Source organism: Zophobas morio, unplaced genomic scaffold (genome assembly GCF_036711695.1).
Source record: "Zophobas morio isolate AGI-343-1 ecotype UQ-CSIRO unplaced genomic scaffold, CSIRO_AGI_Zmor_V1 ptg000026l, whole genome shotgun sequence".
In the NCBI taxonomy this organism is placed as follows: Eukaryota; Metazoa; Arthropoda; class Insecta; order Coleoptera; family Tenebrionidae; genus Zophobas; species Zophobas morio.
Window position 1 is genome coordinate 12066088 of NW_026972131.1, and position 21291 is coordinate 12087378.

The 21291-nt window shown below is 32.2% G+C and overlaps 1 protein-coding gene across 1 annotated transcript in view; it reads left to right on the forward strand.

The window, feature by feature from the left end:
* LOC135136269 (guanylate cyclase 32E) overlaps positions 1 to 21291 on the forward strand; it is a 130914-nt gene that overhangs the window by 63517 nt on the left and 46106 nt on the right. The window contains exons 5-7 of the mRNA XM_064065477.1: positions 7672 to 7749; positions 8272 to 8516; positions 9473 to 9618. Coding sequence (XP_063921547.1) covers positions 7672 to 7749; positions 8272 to 8516; positions 9473 to 9618 — 469 coding nt within the window. The remainder of the gene's footprint in view (positions 1 to 7671; positions 7750 to 8271; positions 8517 to 9472; positions 9619 to 21291) is intronic.

Sequence of the window (21291 nt, forward strand, 5' to 3'; positions counted from 1 at the left end):
TTATTATGAAGAAGATTATATAAGAAGCGAATCAAGAGTATATTTCGCCGAGCATGCAGTAATGTAAAATTAAATCTCTTCAAAAGATCTGAATGCTCTACACCACGTGGAGGATAAACACCGCCTTGTAAAAAAGCTAAGAATTTTATAAATTTTCTTTGTACAGCCTCAATCTCCTTGCCATGGATTACGTAGGTGGGGCACCAAATAACTACCCCGCACTCCAGTCTTGATCTCACCAAAGAACAAAATAATATGATATGAGTTTGCTGATCCACAAATTATCTACAATTGCGATAAATAAAACCATGCATCTTGTAAGCCTTAGCAATAATGTCTTTATAATGATTTGTGAAAAAAACTGCTATCGAAACTGATACGTAAGTCTTTAATCCAGTCGATTTTCAATTCAACTCGTTTTAAATTATAGTCAAAAACAACGGTGATAAAATTAAGCAAAACTAAAGATAATAACAATCATTAATATAATTTGACATCAGCCAATATATGTTCATTGCAGGGAATAACATCAGGAAGATCGTTAATAAAGTGGAAAAACAACAAGAGTCCTAAGTTCGATCCCTGTGCGACCCCAGAAAATGGAGTAAATGGTTTAGAAATAAAAATTTCTGTGTTTCACAACTGAGATTCTATCGGTCAAATAAAAGATTAAAAATTTCAATAACGGATTTGTGAAGTCAATATTTTATCCAAAGCCTTTTAGAAATCAGTATATGACGTCACATTTTACCGGGTGTCTGGACAGCTAATAGCAGTGAAGATAAGACTGATTTTGGCAAACGAGATATCTTCGAAAAAAATAAAGGGTGGGTGGGTGGGGCCAATGCTTACAAAGATAAGACTGATTTTGCCAAATGACATACCTTCTAATAAAATGAAGGGTAGAGGATAGATCATTTACCAAAATCAGTCTTATCTTGGCAAGTATTGGCCCCACCCACCCACCCTTTATTTTCTTCGAAGATATCTCATTTGCCAAAATCAGTCGTATCTTAGCAAGTATTGGCCCCACCCACCCACCCTTTATTTTTTTCAAGCATATGTCATTTGCCAAAATCACCCTTATCCTAGTAAGACCAGACCCGTCCACTCGCCCTACATTTTCTTAGAGAGTAGGTCACTTGCCAATATCAGTCTTATCTTAGTAGGCACTAGCCCCACCCACCAGCTAGTAGCTGCCAAGATAGGACTGATTTTGGCAAATGACATACCCTCTAAGAAAAGTGAGGGCGGGTGGGTGGGGCTAGTGCCTGCTAAGGTAAGATTCATCTTAGCTAGTTCCTCCTAAGATAAGACTGACTTCTGCAAATAACATATCCTCTAAGAAAAGAGAGGGTGGGTGGGTGGGGCTAGTTCGTGCTAAGGTAAGACTGATTTTAGCTAGTAACTCCTAAGATAAGACTGATTTTTGCAAATAACATATCCTCTAAGAAAAGAGAGGGTGGGTGGGTGGGGCTAGTGCCTGCTAAGATGAGACTCATCTTAGCGAGTACCTCTTAAGATAAGACTGACTTTTGCAAATAACATATCTTCTAAGAAAAGAGAGGGTGAGTGGGTAGGACTAGTTCCTGCTAAGGTAAGACAGATCTTAGCTAGTAACTCATAAGATAAGACTGATCTTAGCTAGTGCTTGCTAAGATAAGACTGATCTTAGCTAGCGCTTGACAAGATAAGATTGATTTTTGCAAATAAAATATTCTCTAAGAAAAGAGAGGGTGGGTGGGTGGGGCTAGTGCCTGCTAAGATGAGACTCATCTTACCGAGTACCTCTTAAGATAAAACTGACTTTTGCAAATAACATATTTTCTAAGAAAAGAGAGGGTGAGTGGGTAGGGCTAGTGCCTGCTAAGGTAAGACTGATCTTAGCTAGTAATTCCTAAGATAAGACTGATCTTAGCTAGCGCTTGGCAAGATAAGACTGATTTTTGCAAATCACCTATCCTCTAAGAAAAGAGATGGTGGGTGGGTGGGGCTAGTACCTGCTAAGATAAGACTGATCTTAGCTAGTGCTTGCTAAGATAAGACTGATCGTAGCTAGCGCTTGCTAAGATAAGACTGATTTTTGCAATAAAAATATCCTCTAAGAAAAGAGAGGGTGGGTGGGTGGGGCTAGTGCCTGCTAAGATAAGACTGATCTTAGCTAGTGCCTTCTAAGATTGATTTTTGCAAATAAAATATTCTCTAAGAAAAGAGAGGGTGGGTGGGTGGGGCTAGTGCCTGCTAAGGTAAGACTGATCTTAGCTAGTAACTCCTAAGATAAGACTGATCTTAGCTAGTGCTTGCTAAGATAAGACTGATCTTAGCTAGCGCTTGCTAAAATAAGACTGATTTTTGCAAATAAAATATCCTCTAAGAAAAGATAGGGTGGGTGGGTGGGGCTAGTGCCTGCTAAGATAAGACTGATCTTAGCTAGTGCCTTCTAAGATTGATTTTTGCAAATAAAATATTCTCTAAGAAAAGAGAGGGTGGGTGGGTGGGGCTAGTGCCTGCTATGATAAGACTGATCTTAGCTAGTGCCTTCTAAGATCGATTTTTGCGAATAAAATATTCTCTAAGAAAAGAGAGGGTGGGTGGGTGGGGCTAGTGCCTGCTAAAATAAGACTGATCTTAGCTAGTGCCTGCTAAGATAAGACTGATTTTAACTAGTGCCTTCTAAGATCGATTTTTGCGAATAAAATATCCTCTAAGAAAAGATAGGGTGGGTGGGTGGGGCTAGTGCCTGCTAAGATAAGACTGATCTTATCTAGTGCCTTCTAAGATTGATTTTTGCAAATAAAATATTCTCTAAGAAAAGAGAGAGTGGGTGGGTGGGGCTAGTGCCTGCTATGATAAGACTGATCTTAGCTAGTGCCTTCTAAGATCGATTTTTGCGAATAAAATATTCTCTAAGAAAAGAGAGGGTGGGTGGGTGGGGCTAGTGCCTGCTAAAATAAGACTGATCTTAGCTAGTGCCTGCTATGATGAGACTGATCTTAGCTAGTGCCTTCTAAGATCGATTTTTGCGAATAAAATATTCTCTAAGAAAAGAGAGGATGGGTGGGTGGGGCTAGTGCCTGCTAAAATAAGACTGATCTTAGCTAGTGCCTGCTATGATAAGACTGATCTTAGCTAGTGCCTTCTAAGATCGATTTTTGCGAATAAAAGATTCTCTAAGAAAAGAGAGGGTGGGTGGGTGGGGCTAGTGCCTGCTAAAATAAGACTGATCTTAGCTAGTGCCTGCTAAGATAAGACTGATTTTTGCAAATAAAATATTCTCTAAGAAAAGAGAGGGTGGGTGGGTGGGGCTAGTGCTTGCTAAGATAAGACTGATCTTAGCTAGTACCTGCTAAGATAAAATTGACTTTTGCAAATCATCTATCCTCTAAGAAAATAGAGGGTGTTTGGGTGGGGCTAGTGCCTGCCAAGATAAGACTGATTTTGGGAAATGACATTCCCTCTAATAAAATGAAGGGTAGAGGATATATCATTTGCCAAAATCAGTCTTTTGTTAGCAGGCACTAGCTTCACCCACCCTCTCTTCTCTTAGAGGATATCTTATTTGCAAAAGTCAGGTTTATCTTAGGAGGTATTAGCTAAGATCAGTCTTACCTTAGCAGGCACTAGCCCCACCCACCCACCCTCTCTTTTTTAGAAGGTATGTTATTTGCAAAAGTCAGTCTTATCTTAGAAGGTACTCGCTAAGATCAGTCTTATCTTAAGGCCGTGTGACACGATGCTAAATTTATGACAAATTTTAGCGAGATAAATTTTGTGCAAAAAATTGTATCGTGTCATACACAATTTACATGCTAAATTTGTGTGCAAATTTTGGTGAGAAATTATTTAGGACACGTTCTAAATACTGACTAAATTTGTTACGAAAACTGCGCAGTACGATAAGGCGCAACCAGTACGACGCCATGATGAAATCAACATAACCAAACAGTTCTTTTGCCCACAAATTGAGCACCCGTTAATCTCAAAAAATTTTGATATGCAGTTGGATCTTCTGGCAACAACTCGGTATTTAACATGTTTAAAATATCTCGTCTTTCTTGTCGCCTTGTTAACCAAGGTCTGCTCCATAGTGAACGTCGTTTTCTTCTTTGAATTTTCCGATTTGTTTTATTGGCATAGCAGCTTAGAACAATACTCGAAGCAGCAATAGTTGTATAAACAAGTATTTCCTCACAATTCATTATAAATGATTAATAAGTAAATAATAAACAAACAAATTGTAGGTTATGTCACAGAGGTTATGTTGAAAAACGCACCTTACCAATCACCATTACCAACACTATTTCTTAAATTCCCGAAAATTTTCACTCACTACGCATGCGCGAATGGTAAATTTACAAGAGAATTTAGTAAGGTGGCATACAGGAGATATATTGTTTAGTTGTAAATTTAGTTACATTTTTTCGAACTAAATTTCGTACAAAAATTTGTCATAAATTTAGCATCGTGTCACACGGCCTTTAGGAGGTACTCGCTAAGATCGGTCTTATCTTAGCAGGCACTAGCCCTACCCACTCACCCTCTCTTTTCTTAGAAGATATGTTATTTGCAAAAGTCAGTTTTATCTTAAGAGGTACTCGGTAAGATGAGTCTCATCTTAGCAGGCACTAGCCCCACCCACCCACCCTCTCTTTTCTTAGAGAATATTTTATTTGCAAAAATCAATCTTATCTTGTCAAGCGCTAGCTAAGATCAGTCTTATCTTAGCAAGCACTAGCTAAGATCAGTCTTATCTTATGAGTTACTAGCTAAGATCTGTCTTACCTTAGCAGGAACTAGTCCTACCCACTCACCCTCTCTTTTCTTAGAAGATATGTTATTTGCAAAAGTCAGTCTTATCTTAAGAGGTACTCGCTAAGATGAGTATCATCTTAGCAGGCACTAGCCCCACCCACCCACCCTCTCTTTTCTTAGAGGATATGTTATTTGCAAAAATCAGTCTTATCTTAGGAGTTACTAGCTAAAATCAGTCTTACCTTAGCACGAACTAGCCCCACCCACCCACCCTCTCTTTTGTTAGAGGATATCTTATTTGCAAAAATCAGTTACATCTTAGGAGATACTAGCTATGATCAGTCTTATCTTAGCAGGCACTAGCTAAGATCAATCTTATCTTAGCAGGCAATAGCCCCACCCACCCACCCTCTCTTTTCTTAGAGTATAGTATAAGTATATTTTATTTGCAAAAATCAATCTTAGAAGGTACTAGCTAAGATCAGTCTTATCTTAGCAGGTACTAGCTAAGATCAGTCTTATCTTAGCAGGCACAGGTCCCACCCACCCACCCACCCTCTCTTTTCTTAGAGAATATTTTATTTGCAAAAGTCAGTCTCATCTTAGCAGGTACTAGCCCCGCCCACCCGTCCTTTCTTTTCTTAGAAGGTATGTCATTCGCCAAAATCAGTCTTGTCTTGGCACCTACTAGCTGGTGGGTGGTACTAGCTAAAATAAGACTGATTTTAGCAAATGATATATCCTAATAGAAATTTAATTAAATTGTTAGTAGAAAAGACACTAGAGGCTCCAAAGCACTTTAAAATTCTTTCCAAGCCGGAATATAATGATATAATTAACATCATAATTTTTTTAAATTTTCAAAAAAAAATTAAATCATAACCAGGTCAGGTCTAAATTTTCCAAAAATGGAACAACAAAGTCCCCAATATTGTTTTAAATATAACTACTCCTAATATTGTTCGGTGTTGTGTCAACAAGTACTAGCTCCGCCCACCCAGCCTTTATTTTCTTAGAGGGTGTATCATCTGCCAAAATTAGTCTTATCTGAGCAAATACTAATCCCGCCCACTCGTGCCGTTTTCATTATAACGATTTTATTTCTGCTCAGTAAAAAATCCACCTGTCATTCACATCAGATAAAATGAATCACGGAAATGGAGGCGTGGTTCATGGGCGGGGTTAATTATTCAGTACATATGCTATAATAATTAGTTCTTATTTCAGAAACAAAAAATTATTCAGTACATATGCTATAAGATTTAGTTCTTATTTCAAAAGACAAAAAAATGAGAAAAGGAGTGGATGGGCTAATTTTGACTTGTTTCTACAAAGCCTTTTATAAGAAAGCAATATTTTAGAAGCAAAATTTTATTTAAAAAAATGTAATCTTAGATTCTGTTATTTCTAAACATAAAATTCAACTTTCGCAGTGGCATTAAAATGATTGACCAAAACATAATAGGGGTGGGTGGGCGGGGCCACTTTTGACTTTATTTTAAATCTTAGATTCTACCATTTATCAAAATTTTATTCCCATTTTTCAATAAATAAAATAATTCAGTGAAATGAATAAAGGAGAGGGCCGAATTTATAGAGTCTTATATTATAAGCAAGCAGTAACCCCGCCCACCCACCCTCTATTTTCTTAGAGGCTGTATCATCTGCCAAAATTAATATAGTTTACAGAAAAAATCTCCATAGGCGCCCAAAATAATACCCAAGGGTCTCCCAAATTAAAAAAACAAAAACACTGTGGCACTCAAGACTTTTTCAAATCCATAAAAAATAAAACACTAAAAGCTCAATAGTAATTTACGCAACTAGTTCGGGATAGCCTGCTTCCCGCATGAACGCTTGTTTGAGGCACGACCGAAGGGAGTGCCGCATTTGCGTGAATGCGGGAAGCAGGCTCACGAACGTGTTGTGTACAATATTTTTTGCGACGAATAAACCTTTAAACTGAAGAGATTAACTGTGAGTTATTTATAAACAACGCCATTGACAGCGCCGTCAACACGTCACAATGTTGACACTACCCGAGTATTTTAAGGTTCCCATGGCAACGGGAAGTTAAATGCACGTGTGCGGGAAGTTCGACCTCCCGCACTCTGGTGAATGCGCGAAAGCTATCAAAAAAGGTCATGAGTGCAAAAAAGATTTTTCAAGTTCATCCGGCAACAAAACACCACATTTCTTTAAATTTATCCGAAAATAAAGCACCCGAGCACCTAAAATTAACTACGAACATTTGAAACGTGGAATTTTGAAAACTTTGACAATTTTTGATTTTTGTTAAACTTTAAAAATATGAGAAGGATGTTTTTACTATTTTCCCAGACTCACCAGTTGATTGTTAAGAACGTAGCGGAGAGTTAATTCGGCATTTTCCAGACACCCGGTATATTGGCAAAATACAGCTAAATTTATAATTGTCGATTTTTTTTCACAAAACCATGCTGACTTGCAAAGTATCTATATACCTCTATAATTTGTCACCTGATTCTGCTGTGCTTCTTCCAAAGTGAAAGGAAGACAATTTTTTTATGATTAAATTAAATATAATACAAAGTGACTCAGCAAGAATCGAGCAGATTCTTAACGAAGACGTTTAAATGAGTCATTAAATTATGAAGATCCACTCTTTTTGTAGTTAGTTACTCTTTCAGAAAGCTCTCTTTTAACTGATTTATACAGTTCTTGCTGATTAGTAGTTTTATCCGAGAAAATGTAGCAATTTTTGTATGTTTTACAAGTGTGTTTTAATTTAAAATTTATCGCGTTATTTTTGTTTCAAAACGTCCGATAAAACTCGAATTAACATAACCTAAAACGTGCACTAGAACTACTTGCTACGATAACCACCGCACGATTTGTAATGTGCGAAGTTTGCTTATAAATCTCGCTTAATTGTTGCAGTTTTCGTAATTTTGGGGCACCACTACGAACATTTGGGCCTCATGGTCGCAATGGAAGAGAAGAAACTGTTCGATAAAGGTTTGTAACCGGTGTAGTTAAAGCATTTCAGCACACTTATGACCCTTTCGTTTTATTTATGAATCCAATAACGTCAAAAAAGTCAAAATTTAGTCCGGTAGCGCTTTACGTAACGAAATTTTGCAATAATAATAATTTTCGATCGATCGAAGTCCTTTCTCGTCGTGCCTATATAAATGTATATCTGTTGTGACGTAAACCACTTCGTTACATATCCGGAGCATTCCGGAGCTCGGCTCCGGTATCAACATGCCACCGACTACTCACTCAAAACGTATCAATGTTCCTATATTGATGGAAAGGACGCAGATTAAATCACATATCCGGACGTTGCTCCAGCATCCGGTGTGATTTCCGGTAACCCGGAATCCAGCCGGCTTCGCTTAACTGTACGAATTATTGCAGAAGAGTTTTACTAGCAAAGCTGGCGGTGAGTTATAGACGAGGTAGAACACCGGAGTCCGGTTTTTAGGGTCAAGGTTGTTAATTTTTTCGAAAAAATTTCAAGCTGTTTTCTCCTAGGGGAATATTTCGTGCTGGGGGTGGACATCGAGCAGTACGACAGCAAAAACCCCTCGAAGTATTTACGGGGTCTACTCAGGGATGAAACGGATCCAGTGGCTCAAAGGGCATTCAGAAATTATCTCGGCGTGGTTCCTTCGAGTCCCGTGGGCTTTGAAAACTTTGCAATACTTGTGAATTCTTATATGGAGCGACCACCTTTTAATTTTCCCAATCCGCTTAGCTTCGTCGGGGGATCAAAACGGGTAAGAACGCTTAAGTAGCCGTCTATTCATAGATCATGAATAGACTTGAAATGCGAGCCCCATTTTTGCGTAATAAACCCCTTTTCGGGATTTAGGTAACACGAAATAATATTGTCAAACCGAGGGTGTTATTCGCTTGTTGTGAGGGAGTTCGAGCATAAATATCACGACCGTTTTCTCTAAACTCCGTTCAAAATTAAGGCAGTTTCCCCTTTTAATTAGCAAACTAAAACCCGAAACAATGATACGGTGTCGGCTTGCATTTTAACGTGCTGATCGCTAAGTTAACTCTTTTTCCATCCAGTTGCATTTGCATTTTGTGGCGTTTTCCATTTACCAGCTGATTCAACAGGCATGCAAATTACACCACGGAGAGCAGTTTTGTTATTCCGGACGGCGCTTGTTTTTTGTTGTGAACTCGCAATTCCTTGGGTTGTTTTTTAAAGCGTTGTGCAAATTTCAGCTAGTGTTGCATTTTTTAATACTTGATAATTTCCAAAAATATCGCTCGAGCTCGAAAAAATCTCAGTCTCTGTTATTGTTTCCGGAACAAAATCCGGTGAAATAGCGAGCTGGGGAGCGCTAAGAAAAATAAAAAGAAAAATAATGTTATTAAAGAGGATTATGATATTAAGGGTAATCAGAAAGCGTTGGAATCTGGATTATAAATAGGAACCTAGCGCGAAATTTCGTGTTTACAGAATGTTAATTTTATCCTTACTCAAAAATAAGTGCTTTTGCAATTAAAATTTAATTAGCAAGACTATTTCCATAAAAGTTATTGGAAACAAAGCACTTAATTAGCTACAAAGAGGGAACTGTTTCCGACACTTTATTATCCTTTCAAGACACAAAACGATTTTCATTAAATCTCTGCAAACTGTAAATTAAATTTCAGATAAATTAATTAATTAAAACAATTGTATCAACTGTCATACAACAAAAATATTTTTCAGATAAGAGCCGAAGCGGCCTATTTATACGACGCCGTTCACCTCTACACCAAAGCCCTCCTGGAAGTCCTGGACGAGGGCGGGGACCCCAGAAACGGCACCGCCATCGTCGACCACATGAAAGAAACTCACTACAAAAGTGCAATGGGGTAAGACTCAAACCAACTAAATTCAAGAAAAAACCCGACAAATAATTACACAGTAGACCATAATTAAAGAAAAGCGAGAGCAATGAAGCAAATTCGCTTAACGAGACATCATTAAATTTCCTTCATAACTCCCCTGAAAGTAAAACTTGAAAATTTAAAGCGTTTAATTATCATTATTGATTGAGCACAAATATTCTTCTATGGTCGGTCAGTCGAAATTGCTACTTCAACTCCAAGCCACTCGCATTAAAAATGAAAATTATTTTAGGTATATAAAACTCAACACAGCGGGGGATTTAAACACCGCAATAAAAGCCAAGACCCCTATTACTTTAAATTTTCTACATTATGCTTTGTTTGGCTGCGCGAGAGCGGGTGATAGATGGATTACAGAAGAAAACATTGTCAGCTCGTTGTTATGGTAATTTTGCAACGTGAAATGTCGTGCTGATAGGATAAAATCACAAAACCGAACGTAAAATCGTTTGGCTTTTTGTTTCCGCTTACCATACCGTAAAAAACGTATTGGATGTTGTAAAATGGGATAAGTGGGAATTCGTCCAGTGTTTGTAAATAACTGCGGCGTGTTTAGCGGGATTTTGGGTTCATTATGGTGTTTTTTATTGTGCTTTTATTACGAAAAGTTGTACATTAGTATGAACATATAAAACAAAACTGGAAGCAAACAATTTAAAGACGTGATAGGAATGGTAAAGATAATGTGAGCAACACTCGTGCACGTCAGGGAAATTTTCAGCTTTTTTTTGCTGATGTTTAGTCTAAGTTTATTAAATAATGGTCAGGTCAGGTCAGGTCAGATCAGATCAGGTCAGGTCAAGTAAGCTCAATTATCAAAACTAACATAAATGCAAAATTTTTAATTTTTCGAACTTCAAAACTCCCAATTTTTAAATCTTTTTTTACATTAGGTCAAAATCCACAAATTTGTTGATTTTCAAATTTTGAACATCTGATTTTTTAAAAATCAAAGCACCGAATTTGAAAGTTTCAACTCTTGGAAATTGGAAATTCGATTTCTTTACATTTTTAGCTTGAATATTAATTATAAAACTCACAATTTTGACATTGATTTTGAAGATCTAATCCAATTTAGGTCAGGTCAGGTGTGCTGCAAATTTAATCACTCTATATAAAATAAATTCAATTTTTTTTATTCTTTAAATGTCAAATTTTCATGTCTCAAAGTTCCGATCGTCCTTTTGAATCTTCAAGATTTCAGGTGTCAAAATTTTAACATTAATTTTCTAACTTGTAAATTTTTAAAGCTCCAAAGTTCAATACTAAAATAAAATCTTGAACTTTTCAACTCTTGGAACCTCGACGTTAAAACCAAATCTTGACGCTAAATGTTGCAGCATTTTTAAATTTTGAAAATTCGGTTCTTGAAATATCCATCTAAGCTCCGAAATTCATATGCTTTAAGTCTCAAAGCTCCGCATTTTAAAGTTTTTAAACTTCGACATAAAAGTATATATTTGGAAATTTCAGCTTTTTAAATCCCATTGGTGCGAGCTTAATCTTGAAACTTCAAAGTTTCTTTTATCGAAGTTTTAACTTTAATTTTGAACTTCGGGTTTTAGAGCTTTCAAGTCTCGAAATTAAAGTAAATGTTTGGAGATTTCAGCTTGTTATGTATCAAATATTTCTGTATTAAACTCTTCGAGTTTTCAAATCTCACAGTTTCGATATTTTTCTTAAATCTTCAAGATTATAGCAATGCTAAAATAAAATCTTCAACTTTTCAACTTCCTCTCTCTTGGAACCTGGACATTAAAACCAAATCTTGACTTTAAAAGCTTCGATTTTTGTATATTTAATTAGGGAATTTAAATTTTCTCATTTCACAATTTTGACATTGATCTTAAAGATCTAATTCAATTTAGGTCACATCAAGACTGTTACAAATTTAATCACCCTAATAAAATTAACCCAAAAATTTTTATTTTAAAATTCGAAGTTCCAACTTTTCGTATTTTGAGGATTCATTTCACAAAGATCAAGGATTGAAATTGTAAAAATTGAAATTTTGAGAGTAGGGTCAAAATTTAGAAATTTTAACATGAGTTTCTAGAATCTTCGTGATTTGAAATATCCAGACGTGGATTTTTTAATTGTCGGAAACTTGGCCTCCGTTTCAAATCTACAACACTGAACTCGCACTTTTAACTTTTTGAATTTCAAATCTGCGGCTTTTCTAATTTTAAAGATCTGATTTTTTTAATATAAAAGCTCGGAGTTTTAAAGTTTTAAAACTTGAAATTAAAGTAGATTTTTGGAAATTTAGGTTGATTAAACATCAAATGTGTCTGTATTAAACTTTTCGACTTTTCAAATCTCATAATTTCGATGTTACTCTTGAAGCTTCAAGATTTCAACATTGATTTTCTAACTTTGAAGATTTATAGACAAAACATATAAATTTTCAAAGCTCCAAAGTTCAATTCTAAAATAAAATCGTGAACTTTTCAACTCTTGGAACCTCGACATTAAAACCAAATCTTGACGCTAAATGTTGCAGCATTTTTAAATTTTGAAAATTCGGTTTTTGAAATATCCATCTAAGCTCTGAAATTCATATGCTGTAAGTCTCAAAGCTTCGTATTTTAAATTTTTTAAACTTCGACATAAAAGTATACATTTGGAAATTTCAGCTTTTTAAATCCCATTGGTGCGAGCTTAATCTTGAAACTTCAAAGTTTCAGTTATCGAAGTTTTAACTTTAATTTTGAACTTCGGGTTTCTATAGAACAAAATTGGTGCAACATTCGATAATAAAATGAAATTTTCAACTTTTCAAATTTCGGAACCTCGGCACTAAACCATATCTTGACGTTCAATGTTTTCAAAAATTTGATTTCCAAAATTTTTAAGCTTGGAGAACTTGAGATTCGATTTTTTGGATTTTTTTAATTTCAATGATAATTTTGAAGTTTCTACTTTTATATTACTTTTCAAATTTTGAAGCTCTGGTTTTTTTAAAGATCAAAGCTTGGAATTTTAGAGCTTTTAAGTCTCGAAATTAAAGTAAATGTTTGGAGATTTCAGCTTGTTATGTATCAAATATTTCTGTATTAAACTCTTCGAGTTTTCAAATCTCACAGTTTCGATATTTTTCTTAAATCTTCAAGATTATAGCAATGCTAAAATAAAATCTTCAACTTTTCAACTCCCTCTCTCTTGGAACCTGGATATTAAAACCAAATATTGACTTTAAAAGCTTCGATTTTTGTATATTTAATTAGGGAATTTAAATTTTCTCATTTCACAATTTTGACATCAAGACTGTTACAAATTTAATCACCCTAATAAAATTAACCCAAAATTTTTTATTTTAAAAATTAGATGCTGCCACTTTTCAAATTTTGAGGATTTATTTTCCTCAAGGCCAAACATTAAAATTTTAAAACGTTAAAACTTCGAGAATAATGTCAAAATTTTGAGAGATTTTTTATTTAAAATATATTTAATATTAATTTCAAATCTTTGAGTTTTTAGTTATGGAAAATTCAACGTGAGTTTCAAATTTAAAACACTGAACTCGTATTTTTTGACTTTTTGAATTTCAGATCTGTGACTTTTCAAATTTCATATTTTGACGCTCTGATTTTTTTTTTTAATTGAAACTTGGGATTTTCAAATTAGAGTAGATATTTGGAGATTTCAGCTTATCAAACACCAAATTTTTCCTGTATTAAACTCTTCCACTATTCAAATCTCGTGGTTTCGATGTTACTCTTGAACCTTTAGGATTTCAAGTGTCAAAATTTCAAGATTAATTTTCTAACGTTGAAATTGATAGACAAAACTTGTAAATTTTTAAAGCTTCAAAGTTCAATACTAAAATAAAATTTTGAATTTTTCAGCTCTTGGAACCTCCACATTAAAACCAAATCTTCACTTTTATAAATATCGAAAATTCGATTTTCGAAATATCTAAGCTTCGAGCTTCAAAGGTTTTAAAAAGCTTCGATTTTTTTACATTTTATAGCTTTAATATTAATTATGAAGTTTAGATTTTCACATTTCACAATTTTGGTCTTTATCATGAAGATCTAATTAATAAATAATAAAATTGATCAAAAAATTTTTAGTTTTCAAATTCGAAGCTCCGACTTTTCGTATCTTGAGGATTCATTTCACAAAGATCAAAGATTAAAATTGTAAAAATTGAAATTTTGAGAGTAGAGTCAAAGTTTAGAAATTTTAATATAAGTTTCTAGACTCTTCGTGATTTGAAATATCCAGACGTGGATTTTTTTAATTGTCGGAAACTTGACCTCCGTTTCAAATCTACAACACTGAACTCGCACTTTTAACTTTTTGAATTTCAAATCTGCGGCATTTCTAATTTTAAAAATCTGATTTTTTTTAATATAAAAGCTCGGAGTTTTAAAGTTTTAAAATTTGAAATTAAAGTAGATTTTTGGAAATTTAGCTTGATTAAACATCAAACGTATCTGTATTAAACTTTTCGACTTTTCAAATCTCATAATTTGGATGTTACTCTTAAAGCTTCAAGATTTCAACATTAATTTTCTAACTTTGAAGATTTATAGACAAAACTTGTAAATTTTTAAAGCTTCAAAGTTCAATACTAAAATAAAATTTTGAATTTTTCAACTCTTGGAACCTGCACATTAAAACCAAATCGTCACTTTAAATGTCGAAAATTCTATTTTCGAAATATCTATGCTTCGAGCTTCAAAGGTTTTAAAAAGCTTCGATTTTTTTACATTTTATAGCTTTAATATTAATTATGAAGTTTAGATTTTCACATTTCACAATTTTCTCGTTTATCTTGAAGATCTAATTAATGGATAATAAAATTGATCCAAAAATTTTTAATTTTCAAATTCGAAGCTCCGACTTTTCGTATCTTGAGGATTCATTTCATAAAGATCAAAGATTAAAATTGTAAAAATTGAAATTTTGAGAGTAGGGTCAAAGTTTAGAAATTTTAATATGAGTTTCTAGAGTCTTCGTGATTTAAAATATCCAGACGTGGATTTTTTAATTGTCGGAAACTTGGCATCCGTTTCAAATCTACAAGACTGAACTCGCACTTTTAACTTTTTGAATTTCAAATCTGCGGCTTTTCTAATTTTAAAGATCTGATTATTTTAATATAAAAGCTCGGAGTTTTAAAGTTTTAAAACTTGAAATTAAAGTAGATTTTTGGAAATTTAGGTTGATTAAACATCAAATGTGTCTGTATTAAACTTTTCGACTTTTCAAATCTCATAATTTCGATGTTACTCTTGAAGCTTCAAGATTTCAACATTAATTTTCTAACTTTGAAGATTTATAGACAAAACGTATAAATTTTTAAAGCTCCAAAGTTCAATACTAAAATAAAATTTTGAACTTTTCGACTCTTGGAACCTCCACATTAAAACCAAATCTTCACTTTAAATGTCGAAAATTCGATTTTCGAAATATCTATACTTCGAGCTTCAAAGGTTTTAAAAAGCTTCGATTTTTTTACATTTTATACCTTTAATATTAATTATGAAGTTTAGATTTTCACATTTCACAATTTTCTCGTTTATCTTGAAGATCTAATTAATAAATAATAAAATTGATCAAAAAATTTTTAATTTTCAAATTCGAAGTTCCAACTTTTCGTATTTTGAGGATTCATTTCACAAAGATCAAGGATTGAAATTGTAAAAATTGAAATTTTGAGAGTAGGGTCAAAATTTAGAAATTTTAACATGAGTTTCTAGAATCTTCGTGATTTGAAATATCCAGACGTGGATTTTTTAATTGTCGGAAACTTGGCCTCCGTTTCAAATCTACAACACTGAACTCGCACTTTTAACTTTTTGAATTTCAAATCTGCGGCTTTTCTAATTTTAAAGATCTGATTTTTTTAATATAAAAGCTCGGAGTTTTAAAGTTTTAAAACTTGAAATTAAAGTAGATTTTTGGAAATTTAGGTTGATTAAACATCAAATGTGTCTGTATTAAACTTTTCGACTTTTCAAATCTCATAATTTCGATGTTACTCTTGAAGCTTCAAGATTTCAACATTGATTTTCTAACTTTGAAGATTTATAGACAAAACATATAAATTTTCAAAGCTCCAAAGTTCAATTCTAAAATAAAATCGTGAACTTTTCAACTCTTGGAACCTCGACATTAAAACCAAATCTTGACGCTAAATGTTGCAGCATTTTTAAATTTTGAAAATTCGGTTTTTGAAATATCCATCTAAGCTCTGAAATTCATATGCTGTAAGTCTCAAAGCTTCGTATTTTAAATTTTTTAAACTTCGACATAAAAGTATACATTTGGAAATTTCAGCTTTTTAAATCCCATTGGTGCGAGCTTAATCTTGAAACTTCAAAGTTTCAGTTATCGAAGTTTTAACTTTAATTTTGAACTTCGGGTTTCTATAGAACAAAATTGGTGCAACATTCGATAATAAAATGAAATTTTCAACTTTTCAAATTTCGGAACCTCGGCACTAAACCATATCTTGACGTTCAATGTTTTCAAAAATTTGATTTCCAAAATTTTTAAGCTTGGAGAACTTGAGATTCGATTTTTTGGATTTTTTTAATTTCAATGATAATTTTGAAGTTTCTACTTTTATATTACTTTTCAAATTTTGAAGCTCTGGTTTTTTTAAAGATCAAAGCTTGGAATTTTAGAGCTTTTAAGTCTCGAAATTAAAGTAAATGTTTGGAGATTTCAGCTTGTTATGTATCAAATATTTCTGTATTAAACTCTTCGAGTTTTCAAATCTCACAGTTTCGATATTTTTCTTAAATCTTCAAGATTATAGCAATGCTAAAATAAAATCTTCAACTTTTCAACTCCCTCTCTCTTGGAACCTGGATATTAAAACCAAATATTGACTTTAAAAGCTTCGATTTTTGTATATTTAATTAGGGAATTTAAATTTTCTCATTTCACAATTTTGACATCAAGACTGTTACAAATTTAATCACCCTAATAAAATTAACCCAAAATTTTTTATTTTAAAAATTCGATGCTGCCACTTTTCAAATTTTGAGGATTTATTTTCCTCAAGGCCAAACATTAAAATTTTAAAACGTTAAAACTTCGAGAATGTCAAAATTTTGAGAGTTTTTTTATTTAAAACATATTTAATATTAATCTCAAATCTGTGAGTTTTTAGTTATGGAAAATTCAACGTGAGTTTCAAATTTAAAACACTGAACTCGTATTTTTTGACTTTTTGAATTTCAGATCTGTGACTTTTCACATTTCATATTTTGACGCTCTGATTTTTTTTTTTTGAAAATCGAAACTTGGGATTTTCAAATTAGAGTAGATATTTGGGGATTTCAGCTTATCAAACACCAAATTTTTCCTGTATTAAACTCTTCCAATATTCAAATCTCGTGGTTTCGATGTTACTCTTGAACCTTTAGGATTGCAAGTGTCAAAATTTCAAGATTAATTTTCTAACTTTGAAATTTATAGACAAAACTTGTAAATTTTTAAAGCTTCAAAGTTCAATGCTAAAATAAAATCTTGAACTTTTCAGCTCTTGGAACCTCCACATTAAAACCAAATCTTCACTCGATTTTCGAAATATCTAACCTTCGAGCTTCAAAGGTTTTAAAAAGCTTCGATTTTTTTACATTTTATAGCTTTAATATTAATTATGAAGTTTAGATTTTCACATTTCACAATTTTGGTCTTTATCTTGAAGATCTAATTAATAAATAATTAAATTGATCCAAAATTTTTTAATTTTCAAATTCGAAGCTCCGGCTTTTCGTATTTTGAGGATTCATTTCACAAAGATCAAGGATTGAAATTGTAAAAATTGAAATTTTGAGAGTAGGGTCAAAATTTAGAAATTTTAACATGAGTTTCTAGAATCTTCGTGATTTGAAATATCCAGACGTGGATTTTTTAATTGTCGGAAACTTGGCCTCCGTTTCAATTCTACAACACTGAACTCGCACTTTTAACTTTTTGAATTTCAAATCTGCTGCTTTTCTAATTTTAAAGATCTGATTTTTTTAATATAAAAGCTCGGAGTTTTAAAGTTTTAAAACTTGAAATTAAAGTAGATTTTTGGAAATTTAGGTTGATTAATCATCAAATGTGTCTGTATTAAACTTTTCGACTTTTCAAATCTCATAATTTCGATGTTACTCTTGAAGCTTCAAGATTTCAACATTAATTTTCTAACTTTGAAGATTTATAGACAAAACTTGTAAATTTTTAAAGCTTCAAAGTTCAATACTAAAATAAAATTTTGAACTTTTCAGCTCTTGGAACCTGCACAATAAAACCAAACCACTTTAAATGTCGAAAATTCGATTTTCGAAATATCTAAACTTCGAGCTTCAAAGGTTTTAAAAAGCTTCGATTTTTTTACATTTTATACCTTTAATATTAATTATGAAGTTTAGATTTTCACATTTCACAATTTTCTCGTTTATCTTGAAGATCTAATTAATAAATAATAAAATTGATCAAAAAATTTTTAATTTTCAAATTCGAAGTTCCAACTTTTCGTATTTTGAGGATTCATTTCACAAAGATCAAGGATTGAAATTGTAAAAATTGAAATTTTGAGAGTAGGGTCAAAATTTAGAAATTTTAACATGAGTTTCTAGAATCTTCGTGATTTGAAATATCCAGACGTGGATTTTTTAATTGTCGGAAACTTGGCCTCCGTTTCAAATCTACAACACTGAACTCGCACTTTTAACTTTTTGAATTTCAAATCTGCGGCTTTTCTAATTTTAAAGATCTGATTTTTTTAATATAAAAGCTCGGAGTTTTAAAGTTTTAAAACTTGAAATTAAAGTAGATTTTTGGAAATTTAGGTTGATTAAACATCAAATGTGTCTGTATTAAACTTTTCGACTTTTCAAATCTCATAATTTCGATGTTACTCTTGAAGCTTCAAGATTTCAACATTGATTTTCTAACTTTGAAGATTTATAGACAAAACATATAAATTTTCAAAGCTCCAAAGTTCAATTCTAAAATAAAATCGTGAACTTTTCAACTCTTGGAACCTCGACATTAAAACCAAATCTTGACGCTAAATGTTGCAGCATTTTTAAATTTTGAAAATTCGGTTTTTGAAATATCCATCTAAGCTCTGAAATTCATATGCTGTAAGTCTCAAAGCTTCGTATTTTAAATTTTTTAAACTTCGACATAAAAGTATACATTTGGAAATTTCAGCTTTTTAAATCCCATTGGTGCGAGCTTAATCTTGAAACTTCAAAGTTTCAGTTATCGAAGTTTTAACTTTAATTTTGAACTTCGGGTTTCTATAGAACAAAATTGGTGCAACATTCGATAATAAAATGAAATTTTCAACTTTTCAAATTTCGGAACCTCGGCACTAAACCATATCTTGACGTTCAATGTTTTCAAAAATTTGATTTCCAAAATTTTTAAGCTTGGAGAACTTGAGATTCGATTTTTTGGATTTTTTTAATTTCAATGATAATTTTGAAGTTTCTACTTTTATATTACTTTTCAAATTTTGAAGCTCTGGTTTTTTTAAAGATCAAAGCTTGGAATTTTAGAGCTTTTAAGTCTCGAAATTAAAGTAAATGTTTGGAGATTTCAGCTTGTTATGTATCAAATATTTCTGTATTAAACTCTTCGAGTTTTCAAATCTCACAGTTTCGATATTTTTCTTAAATCTTCAAGATTATAGCAATGCTAAAATAAAATCTTCAACTTTTCAACTCCCTCTCTCTTGGAACCTGGATATTAAAACCAAATATTGACTTTAAAAGCTTCGATTTTTGTATATTTAATTAGGGAATTTAAATTTTCTCATTTCACAATTTTGACATCAAGACTGTTACAAATTTAATCACCCTAATAAAATTAACCCAAAATTTTTTATTTTAAAAATTCGATGCTGCCACTTTTCAAATTTTGAGGATTTATTTTCCTCAAGGCCAAACATTAAAATTTTAAAACGTTAAAACTTCGAGAATGTCAAAATTTTGAGAGTTTTTTTATTTAAAACATATTTAATATTAATCTCAAATCTGTGAGTTTTTAGTTATGGAAAATTCAACGTGAGTTTCAAATTTAAAACACTGAACTCGTATTTTTTGACTTTTTGAATTTCAGATCTGTGACTTTTCACATTTCATATTTTGACGCTCTGATTTTTTTTTTTGAAAATCGAAACTTGGGATTTTCAAATTAGAGTAGATATTTGGGGATTTCAGCTTATCAAACACCAAATTTTTCCTGTATTAAACTCTTCCAATATTCAAATCTCGTGGTTTCGATGTTACTCTTGAACCTTTAGGATTGCAAGTGTCAAAATTTCAAGATTAATTTTCTAACTTTGAAATTTATAGACAAAACTTGTAAATTTTTAAAGCTTCAAAGTTCAATGCTAAAATAAAATCTTGAACTTTTCAGCTCTTGGAACCTCCACATTAAAACCAAATCTTCACTCGATTTTCGAAATATCTAACCTTCGAGCTTCAAAGGTTTTAAAAAGCTTCGATTTTTTTACATTTTATAGCTTTAATATTAATTATGAAGTTTAGATTTTCACATTTCACAATTTTGGTCTTTATCTTGAAGATCTAATTAATAAATAATTAAATTGATCCAAAATTTTTTAATTTTCAAATTCGAAGCTCCGGCTTTTCGTATTTTGAGGATTCATTTCACAAAGATCAAGGATTGAAATTGTAAAAATTGAAATTTTGAGAGTAGGGTCAAAATTTAGAAATTTTAACATGAGTTTCTAGAATCTTCGTGATTTGAAATATCCAGACGTGGATTTTTTAATTGTCGGAAACTTGGCCTCCGTTTCAATTCTACAACACTGAACTCGCACTTTTAACTTTTTGAATTTCAAATCTGCTGCTTTTCTAATTTTAAAGATCTGATTTTTTTAATATAAAAGCTCGGAGTTTTAAAGTTTTAAAACTTGAAATTAAAGTAGATTTTTGGAAATTTAGGTTGATTAATCATCAAATGTGTCTGTATTAAACTTTTCGACTTTTCAAATCTCATAATTTCGATCTTACTCTTGAAGCTTCAAGATTTCAACATTAATTTTCTAACTTTGAAGATTTATAGACAAAACTTGTAAATTTTTAAAGCTTCAAAGTTCAATACTAAAATAAAATTTTGAACTTTTCAGCTCTTGGAACCTGCACAATAAAACCAAACCACTTTAAATGTCGAAAATTCGATTTTCGAAATATCTAACCTTCGAGGTTCAAAGGTTTTAAAAAGCTTCGATTTTTTTACATTTTATAGCTTTAATATTAATTATAAAGTTTAGATTTTAACATTTCACAATTTTGGTCTTTATCTTGAAGATCTAATTAATAAATAATAAAATTGTTCCAAAAATTTTTATTTTTCAAATCTTCATAAAAATCAAAGACTAAAATTTTATAAATTGAAATTTTGAGAGTAGGGTCAAAATTTTGAAATTTTAACATGAGCTCCTAGAATCTTTGTGATTTAAAATATCCAGAAAATCTAGAGCACTGAACTTGCACTTTTAACTTTTTGAATTTCAAATATGTTGCTTTTCTAATTTTAAAGATCTGATTTTTTAAATATAAAAGCTTGGTGTTTCAAAGTTTTAAAAACTTGACATTAAAGTAGCTATTTGCAGATTTCGCGATTCCTATGTTACTGTAGAAGCTT